The sequence below is a fragment of the Idiotropiscis lumnitzeri genome, chromosome 10, assembly GCF_059441095.1.
Source record: "Idiotropiscis lumnitzeri isolate Australia: NSW breed Sydney's pygmy pipehorse chromosome 10, RoL_Ilum_1.0, whole genome shotgun sequence".
Taxonomy (NCBI): Eukaryota; Metazoa; Chordata; class Actinopteri; order Syngnathiformes; family Syngnathidae; genus Idiotropiscis; species Idiotropiscis lumnitzeri.
Window position 1 is genome coordinate 10,155,243 of NC_142400.1, and position 10,598 is coordinate 10,165,840.

Genomic DNA, 10,598 nt, shown 5'->3' on the forward strand with positions numbered 1-10,598 from the left:
TTCTTGTGCAAAACATTGCTGAATAATTAGCGGGACTCACGCTTCTCACTGTTGCCCGCAGCCAATTAAAAGAGCAGGCGGCTGCAGACTCCTCCCAGTCCGACCAGACTGCTCCACGCGTCGTATATTTCGGTTTAGGTTAAGTCAAGAAAAGTGTTAAAAAAAAAAAAAAAAGTGGGGGGGGGCATGCACAGGGGATTGTGGGTAAAATATTATTTGAATGAGGAGATTTTGAACCGTGAGCACATCCTCGATGCATGCAAGCCGAAGCAGAGTTCAGCAAGTGAGGCAGCTCAAAGCTGCAAACAGTCTTGTACAACGCATTGCTTTATGGTCGCTTTTAAAGCATTGTAAAAAAAATGGGGGGGGGACAGTAAAGGTGCATCACGGTGTGTCATACATCCAAAGGGTCCTCAATGTCTTCCAGATTGACTCTTGACCCCTTTTTATGCAGCGCTCATCATATCTGAAGCTTCCACATGCTACATTTGGCCTCACCAAGCATTTAACGTGTCCTTTTTTTAATGGATGAAAATTCATCGTTCAATGCGTATCGGCTAACGCATTGTGGCTTACGAATGCATATGTGAACACGCAACTATAACTCACATTTTACAACATTCACATTCACAAAAAAACCGACGCAGTTGCATTTTATAGAAAATCCTGAAAAGAACATTAAAATAATATATTATATATATATATATATTATATATATATGTATATATATATGAATATACGACGTGTATTTACATTAACGCTCAAGCAAAATATGATATTAACTGTATACAAATAGCTTACGGCTAGGCCTTCGTTTTAACATTGGCGTAAAAATAGCCTACATATTCTTTATCACCCTTTTAAATATCGAGAATTATTAGGAAACATACTTGTTAAAAACTTTTTACAACTTCCGTTTGCATTTTGTTGTTGACTTTTTTAGGCCCGCAGGCTACACATTTAACTTTATTCGTACGAGTAATTTAGATTCCACAATTTTAATTATTACTTTGTTTTGGTGAATTACGCGGTAAGTTGGCAGTGGATTCAAAAATGCGAACTTCAGTTGAATTCGATTTGCGGGCTGTACGAAAAATGCGCAGAAAAAGCCAAACGAAATGTAACTTTTGTTGATTTTAGTTTTACGTTAAAGACAGCGATAATAATTCACAACGATGTCGACTTTGTTTTAATATGTTGCATTCTATTCTATAACGTAATTTATTTTACATGGTTTGAGAGGTCACAAAACTGAATATCTGAAACAAACTAGTTCAAAGTTTACACCGAGTTATCGTGAAATATTGAGAATTTCTTGGGAAAATATCTCTGATGACTGAAAGGGGAACCATTTCGTCATTTGTATTGTTACATTTTGTGTAACGAATGGATTATTCTCAAACACTTGAAACGTTGTTTAATTTGCACCCAATTAAAAAAATTAAAATAAATTAGTTTTGTTTTTAGTAACCGTCTTACAAATTCAACCAAGGTATGCAAACTTCCCAGCACATTTAAACCATTTTTTTTGTTATCGGGAGTTGTTAAAGCGTCATCTGTGACGTATGATTAGCTTTTGATTTTATCTCTCACATTTTGAAGTTTAGAGTTATTACACGTCTGTTACTAAATTTGATTTGAGTTGCGATACAAATAAATGTCAACAGACTCACATAATGATGATAATATCAAGCTACAACTGATACGGACAACATGTAAATTAACAACACAAACCCAGTGTACTACACAGTGTAATGTTGTTGGGTTTTTTTTGTGGCTGGCTTTTTAAATTAACAATTCGATTCTGTTACCCAGGACATAACTTTTGCACAATCTTGAGCCACAATCAGCATGTTGCAATGAGACAATAATACTTTTATTGCATGATCATATTTTTGACTAAATAGGTGGGTTGTTTTTCAAACGAGATAAAGATGACACAAAATATGGGGGAATACATCATTATCATATCATGTGCTTACCTGAAAGAGCGAATCCCTGACCATGTGTCTTTAATCTGAAAGAATCAGCAAACGGCATTGACATTGATCGGTGGAGCGCCCTCCGGTGGGCGAAAGCAGCATAACATGTTACTGCTCCACAACACAGCAAAAAGGCTGGGGGAAAAAACAATCCAGAATATTCCCGCAACAACCTGGCGTGCCGATGCTGCACCAAGGCGAGCCGCAGCCTTCAATTGTGCAGCACCTCTTGTTTTCCAAGCCTCCTTATAGTCGCAGTTAATAACCTTGGTTCTCAGACGCTTTATTGCACTCCACTCCAAATGCTCCAGACGAGTCCGCCTTTTTATGGCCAAGTTACTGGAGCAACTGGGAGGATGTGCAGCAATCAAAGCGGAATTCCTGGGAGTCTCACAGGATGTACGGTATAAGGAAGCCATATTATCTTATGGCAGGTCATTCAAGCTGTTTTTAGAGGCCTGGTTCTGCAGGAAAGACGAAATCTGTGTCTTTAAATGTAGATTTTTTGCCTTCATGTTCTCGTTCTACCCTGTTAGTGATATAAACACTTCACATTGATAGTATTTTGGTGAATAAACAGAAATTAGACCATGAGACAATTTGAATTATTTCGATGGGAACTTCCAAAATCACTCAAACAGGCTTTTCATTTATCTCTAAATCGTGGGGGATTTTTTTCCTGTTCACTAACAGGCATGCTAGGTCAGAAATCAGCCTGCAGGAAACGACCGCTCTCTTTGTAATGGATATCAAATTAAAAGCTGCAGCAGATCCTGTTACTGGGGCTCGGGAGAAGAGGCATTTTGCATATGAACTATACGTGCCGCAATATAAAACGAAAATAAAGGGCTTAGTTTCACTGCAGGGATTTTTTCTATATTACTGGTTTACAATTTGGATCAAGGAAGCAGTCAAGTAGATGTTAAATATGACTGAATTTGTCACAGCTGCAGGTTAAAACATAAATAGCACACAAAAATCACCTCCAGCCATTGCACAATATGCAATTTATATTTGCACAATAGAATATTAAAAGTACGAATAAAACGATTCCAGTCTGTGCGTGCGAGCGTGTAAATGTGAGCATACAAATTAGGGGTAAAACATAAGAGCTTTTTTGTAATAATAATAATAATAATAATAATAATAATAATAATAATAATAATAATAAAAAGAAAAGGGGACGTTTAATGACACATCATTTGGACTTTCGCAGAGTTCCCAATGGCGTCCAGGTGTTTGACGTGTATATAGTCCATGTTTTATAGCAGAGGGTTGCTGGTGTAGTACTGTAAACGGTCTCTGTTGAGTTTCTTCTCCTTCATCCTCCTGTTCTGAAACCAGATTTTCACCTGTCGGTCAGTCAAGTTGAGCATCCGTGAAAGCTGCAGCCGCTTCTCCTTGTTGATGTAAACGCTGAAGAAGAACTCCCTCTCCAGCTCCCTGATTTGATACTTGGAGTATGGACATCTCTTCTTGCGGGTCTTCTGGCCACCTAATCGTAATAATAAAGATCATTTTAATTTGATATTTACAAGGGGGCAGGAGGGGAGGATTACGCACAATGAGCTCAGGGTTCAAGTGTCGCCCTCCTCTCAAGGCCTTTGCGTATAAATAGTGTTATGATGGAATAAAAATCATTTTTAAACAAATCATGTAAGTCGAAAGGACTTTTAGACGTGAGGCGGAGGCATTCAGTATCAAGTGCAGTTTTTATAGTCCGCTTTGGGTTTCACTGGTCTGCGAGTGAAGTGTTGCATGCATATCGGCTCCATGTTGGTGGGGCCAGCTGCATATTAAATCCCTGGAAACCCAGTAAATTTGTACCCATATTGCTCATTAAATTATAAGAAGCTCTTAAAGGCAAAGGCTTGAAAAGTTGGATTAAACGCCTCGCTGGTTTTTCAAATTGTTGGTATGGCCAGCGGATGGGGGAAAGTGGTCAAGTTTAAACGTGATTTTTTTTTTTGTTTAAATAGCTAATTAACAGCTGCAAAAGACTCAAAAGAAGAATTTTAAAAGAATAGTGAGAGCAACGGGAAGTTAAAGTATAGATTTGAGTTTATTTGCCTGTAAAATGGATATTTAAACTCTTTATTTGTGTATGAAATAGACTGTAATCTGTAAAACAGGGACGTTCATTATAATATTTATTGATAATGTGATTCAAAAGGGTGGGAAAATGTAGTTATTTTCATTATTTTTAACATTTAACCCTAATGTCGAACTGTGTGTGATGAGTGCTCCTTTGTTTTTACTTTGTTAAAAAGCAGAGTATAGAATTTATTTTCCAGTGGACATTTGCCAATTTACAGTCAAAGTTCATATTTAAGTAATTCATTAATATAGAACAAATACCCCAAATGTACAGTGCGCTCACGTTTTAACGCTCATTTGTATAGTAAATGTTCAAATGTGATAAAAGAAGAATTTAAGTGTATTTGTTATTCAAAGCAATGACTCGCTAAAAAAGGTGTGTAAAATGTGTATATAAATTAACGTTATAGTAATTGTTTAATGTGTTAAAAGACTCCGAAAGTGCAGTATGTGCCTTTTAAATAGTTGACAGTCAAACACAAAAAGGGTGGCGAAGGAGTGGATTATTGACTAAGTGAGTCAATGTTTGTACAATCAGACGCGAGGTAGATAGAAAGTGTACATTTCTTTGCATTTTAAAATCATCTAGCTCTCAATAGTTGCTGATATAAGCAGTTAAAAGTCGAATATAAACATGATCCAAAAAGAGAGTATGTATCTTGACTTTAAACTCCTCACGGCCAATTTCAAGCCCAAGCACGTGATCTTGTCGTTTCTAACATACATTTTATCGGGTGAGATCTCGTGGCCCTCCATAAACCCAAAGAACCATAACCCTTTAAAAAAGAGCACATAAAGCGTCTTTTATGATAGCATGCAGGTCGTCCATATACTCACCGGCGCCCTTTCCACTCCTGTCGTCGCCGAGGCCGGGGGACGACTTGGGGCTACAGCTCTCCGCCGTGTCGGAGCCCGGACCTTGAGGAGTCGGTGCAGGGCTCGACTTGACCGCACCTAGCCTGTCCTGGCCCGGTGTGGCAGCTCCGTGCTCCTGGCCGCCGTAAGCCGAGTCGAAGAAATGATCGAAAGCCTGCGGCAGGACGCCGTTCCTGGTCGCGCCGCCGTGGAAGCCCCCGGGCACGCTGGTGGAGCCCGAGGAGGAGGCGCCTTTCCCGGGTATGTCTCCCCCGCGGGGGGTCGAACCGGTCCAGCCGTCGTCCGCATAGCAGTGCGCGAGACTCCCCCTGCCGTGGTGCCATTTCGCCGCGCCATCCACTGCATAGTCTCTGAACGCCACGTCTCTCACGGACGGAACCTGAGGAAGAGCCGACGACTGGTACGAGTAAGCCACCGGGCACGAGGGCTGACCCTGGGCCAGATAGTGCGGCAGAGCGGTAAAGTCCGCTCCGGGGACGTAGTAAGTGCAGCTGGGTAGATACATATTGGAAGCATCCAAATCCATATTCTCGTCCTCCTTCAGCACGGGGTCATCCTGCTGACTGAGTGAGCTGCAGTGACTTTAGTGAGGCGCGCTGAGCCCTTCACGTCGTGAGCTGACGTGCGTGAGTGAGGTCCATGTCGATCCCGAGCCATGTGACCACTGGCACTATACATGACACACGCCTCAATGGGCCCGCAGGAGCTTGTGAGTCAATATGGCTCGCCGCTATAAAGTCAACCTTTGGCTGCATGGTCAGAGGAAAAATACACGGGGAGGAGGGGAATATTGCATCTCTTCAACGCGAGCTATTTTTTCAAGGCACTTGCGTGTCTTGAAACACTGCTTTTACTTTTCTACACGTCAAACTCATGCAGCGGGTTTATAATCCGTGAATGCCACGCGATTCTGCCTCATCAAAGTTAATGACGTCATCATTTATTAAAATATATTTTTAAATGATCAAATTGTACATTTTCAACGCTATTACAATTTAAACCCACAGAGTTTAGGATATTTTCAAGTAGGTCTATTGCTTATTTACTGTCAGAATGTCATTAAAAAGTATACCAATGTGCTTGCTAAAAGTAAAAGTAGTTTTTTCCCCTTTTATGGCCAGGTTATGGAAATATGCAAAGGTTGAACGCAGGCAACTTGACATTTCTTGTTTGTTGTGTTTAGTTTTTTTTTGTTGTTGTTGAATTGTTTCCCCCACAAACGTACTAAAAACAACGGTATATGCAAACGTTAATTGCTGAAAATGATCTTGACTTTGTGTTATAATTTTGACCGTCACTGTAAACGCGCATGTGCAAAGGTTATGCTGATGTAAATGTGCCTGCACGTGACACTGAAGTGAATGAAAAACGCGGTGTTAAGTGTCTTAATCTGACAGTGACGTCAAGCTCAAGCATGGCGACGCAACTACTAAAACTTTCGTTGAAAAAAATTATAAACATTCAGTGGATGACGTTTACAATAAACAATTTGCCAATTAAAAAACAAACATGAAAGAAAACAAATCAATTACTGGAGGACCAACATAATTCCATTGTAGCATATTTGTGCGAATTTACATGAAAAAAAAATGCAAAATAGCGACTTTCATATTATGGTTAATAATCGGTTTGTTAATTGGTTATTATTAGTTTGTTAACATGTCATTAACAGTTACAGTGATGCGCTTTCCAAATTGTGAGCCCAGGAAAGATAACTAAAACGTGGCAGCAGTACCCGTTACCCACCACATATTCAGTGAGTTTACACCACATAATTTATGACTGATAATTAATAGTTTAGAAAACTCCATGCCATCAGTTATAAACAATTTATAGCGTTGCATAGGCTTTTGAGAGAGTGGTTCCCAAAGTTCTCCGATATCTGCGTCTTTTAAAAAACGAATTTAGGCTCCAAACCAACGCTGAAGGATCATATTTTATTTGCTCCACAACACTCCACCGCAGATCATAATAATGCTGGTCAAGCTGCGTAAGCGTGTAGATTTGCACAGTAAATATCTTGTCACTTTCCAATGTTATTTGCTATTAAAAAGCATATAAACGTCGCATATATTTTTACAACGTATTCTATGTCCAACAGATTCTCAAAATTCTCAAAAGGACTATTGAAAAACAGGTGCATCACTCACACTACCCCCTTAAAAAAAAAAAAAAACTCAAGTGAGTCCGCACTGTAATGCGAGCCCCTATGCCAAAAATAAATCAAGATAGAAATGTCAAAAAGGGCCATGGTGATGATGGAAATGGAAATGAAGTCATTCATTTTGAGACAGGAAGTAAAACAATGTTGTCCAATTGTGTTTTGGACTCATAAAGTGAAGTTATCCAAGAATATGGCAAGATACAGCAACTGCGCAAAAGTACATAAATAGAAGAAAATGATGATGATACATTACAACTCGACTTTTTGCTAAAAAGTGTTGTATACAATATAAAACACAATGAAATAAAAATAATAGCCAAATAACGTCATAATAAGTAAATACACTTAAAATAATGTTTAAAAACAATCAAAGTCACACTTTCTCTGTGTCTATTTGGAGAAGTTACACATCAAGCTTAATTGAATATAATAACATATAATAACATTGAATATAATAACTTTGTTTTTGTCCCTCTTTGTCTCTCGATTGTTTGCGGGCATCTTTGAATGTCTGACGCTTAATGTTTTAATCAAATTACGTTAATGTTTTTTTTTTTTTACACAAAATAACACAATTTTGTTAGAAATTACACCAACGAGCAGGATGGATTTAATCCAACTTTCTGGGTTGTTTTATATAAAGCAACCTACTTGTACTAAATATCCTCCCAAAATATTTTTTTTTAAATTCAAAACATCCCAAAATTGGGTCAAATTGACCCACGTAGCTGGTGGCGCAATATGAGACCAAAATTGGGTTATTTATCGCGTGGTCCACATCTGAAATCCAGGCCTAAAGTTAGATTGATGGAAGATTAAGGTATACGGTGGTGTTTTGATAAAAACTACAAAAGGTAATGAACTAGATAGATTTTGTTCCAGAAATGTAATTCTTTTTGGCAGTGTGTTGAACTTTTGTTTTTTATGTTCAAGCAAAGCGGTTTGGATAATGGATGTATGGATAAATACATCATGAAAAATCTGGTTTTCATTTCTTTAAGCTATGCAGTAATCCTAAATTGATGTCACAGCACCGCTTTTTTTTACCTCGGTCGGAACAAACCGAGCCACTTTCGCTAACCTTGGTACAGTAGAAGAGTCATAATTACAGTAATCATTAAAAAAAAAAACACGCTTCTAGGTCATGATTACAAATACCAGTCAGTGTTAGCATTGGGACTTCGGCCTTTGGCTACAAAACATTAGAAATGTCAGAAAAAGCCCACTAGAACATCAAAATTTTATTTTGGGTTTATCAAAAGCACTTTCCATGGCGGCAGATGTGCGCTGACTCCCATTTACCATACCTTTGATCGTGATTGGCTCATTCTGAACACAGCCACACCCCCCAGTTCTAAATGGGTGTGCACACTTATGCAACAACATTATTGCTGTTGCTCACTGGACTTTCCCATTTGTAAAGATGTTTTTTTTTTATCCATGGTGGAGAAAGTTGAAAATTATGCATCTTAGTCACAACAGGGGTGTGTAGACTTTTTAGATCCAGGATACAATACATGCACCATTCATATGACAAAGAAGTCAATGGTTTTGTTCAGCAAAGTCTTTCCAGGAAACATGCCGGAGGCCCCCAAAGGATGCACACACCTTCATGATCACATTTTCTAGAAGCATAAAAATACACATTGCACATTATTTTTTTCCCCTTCCTCCAATGCCAAAGTCCCGATGCTGACCCGGCCTAGAGAACACTGCAAACCTAAATGGCATGTGGTGTTTTTCCACACCGACAGTCCAACCCCACCCGCACTTGATGCTTTTTTTCTGCCTCTGGCTTCAGCAACAGAAGAAATAAGTGAAGCCCTAAAGATGAGGTTACCATGGCAACGGGGGAAAACAGGAGTATACATGTCTCGTTATGCTTCCAAACTCTTAAATTTAATGTGAGTACGGTACAGTTTCAACCATTTCAAAGCGATGTTAAGGTATTTTCCAAAAAATATGATGTGGTATGCTTTGGATCAGGTGGATATAGCTTATCATTGTTGACTTTCAAGATGCTAAAAGATAATCACCTATTGGAAAAAACAACTTGTGTTTTTGTGAGGGGCTAAAGCAGTCTTTTAAGTTGGAACAACTTTAAAATGTAACTCATTAACATTTATGGCAACAATGTTAGTTATGGCACAACAAAAGAAGCAAGTTGTTTGTTCCAAAACAATTTGCAGAGTTGTTCCTTCTTATATTTTTAAGTTGCAGGGCAATGCGAGAAAGACGATTTTCACATAAATTGCCCAACTTTATATTTTCTCAGTTTCTTGTCTTCAAATTTTGAATCCACACATTTTTTTCCAGTGCTGTATTTGTTAATCAAAATTCAAATTTTAAATCCACGCTGCAGTAGTCGAAAATGTTTTTGTTTTTTTTTAACTTTTTTCTTTTCGTGACAACGTTGTCAAAGTGTGTTTAGATTTGCCAATTCATGTCTTTTCTAATGTTTCAATCCAATAGTTTGAAGCTTTTAAGATTCTATAACCGTTGCATTCCTTTATTCCAATAACTTTGCATGTAACTGTATCGCTATGACTGCATTTGTCTGTAAGTGTAATTTATTTCTGTAAGTGGCCACATGTGTGCCGTATATCACAGAGTGTCCTTTGCATAGACATTTTTCAAATGTTCTGTACTGGCTGATTTACAGCTCACACACCAACTTGTGTTTTTTTTTTTCTTTCTTCCCCTCATTCAAAATGAAAACACATTTTGGTCATTCTTGCATGATTCTCATTCATCTGTGAATAGTTGAAGCTTCCAGAGTCGCAAGGTGGTAGCGTGTTTGGCCCACCGACAGAGGTTTTCAAATAAATATTTTGGGTTAACCAGACACTCATAATGTGTGTTGCTGCATTAATCCCAGAGAGGCGCTTTCACTGGGATGGAAGTCATAATAAAAACACGTCTGCCGTGATGCCGAAGCCACACTTCCCTTCCAGCCTGCAGCCTGACGATGACCAAAACCAACAAGCAAACAATTATACTTGCTGTGCTGACACTGCACTTACGTCATGTATTCACTTTGGTTATGGAAAGAAGCCCATGACAAGGAAATCAATTGATCATTTGAGATATTATGATTTTGTAATGCTGATTTTGTTTTATTTCAAGTAAATGGGGGACATGAAAAGAAGATGTGCTTTTCATCCAGTAAAGAGTCTACTTTAGTTCAAATAATTGCAGCTATGTGAAAATGACATCAACATATTCTTTAATATTTTCAAATGTGTGATTAAATTTGGATTCAAATGATGTCTTGGTTACGATCATTATCAAGGCGAAGGTTTGTGGCCTTGATTCTGTTCTTGTTGTTGTTGAGGCTTTCAACTTTATTTACATTTATTAAAACAACATTTCCACCCTTTAACATCAGTCGGATGCATCTTGTAAAGATTATGGCTGTATTTTATAAGCTGTCGATGAGAAAAGTACTGATGATTACTTAATTCTTAAGGTCAAGTTGA

General features: G+C 38.4%; 1 protein-coding gene across 1 annotated transcript; it reads right to left on the minus strand.

The window, feature by feature from the left end:
* Positions 1 to 3,244: 3,244 nt before the first annotated feature.
* Positions 3,245 to 5,496, minus strand: hoxa11b (homeobox A11b). The gene is made up of 2 exons (XM_088307024.1): positions 4,917 to 5,496; positions 3,245 to 3,477 (listed from the first exon to the last, which is right to left on the minus strand). The coding sequence occupies exons 1-2, from the start codon at positions 5,479 to 5,481 to the stop codon at positions 3,245 to 3,247; spliced, it is 798 nt and encodes a 265-aa protein (XP_088163150.1). The 5' UTR covers positions 5,482 to 5,496.
* Between the last annotated feature and the right edge of the window lie 5,102 nt (positions 5,497 to 10,598).

Coding starts and splice junctions, on each gene's coding strand:
- hoxa11b (XM_088307024.1), bottom strand. CDS start 5,481: ATGGATTTGGATGCTTCCAATATGTATCTACCCAGCTGCACTTACTAC. Junction 3,478..4,916: donor CAGGAGTGGAAAGGGCGCCG/GTGAGTATATGG, acceptor TATTACGATTAG/GTGGCCAGAAGACCCGCAAG.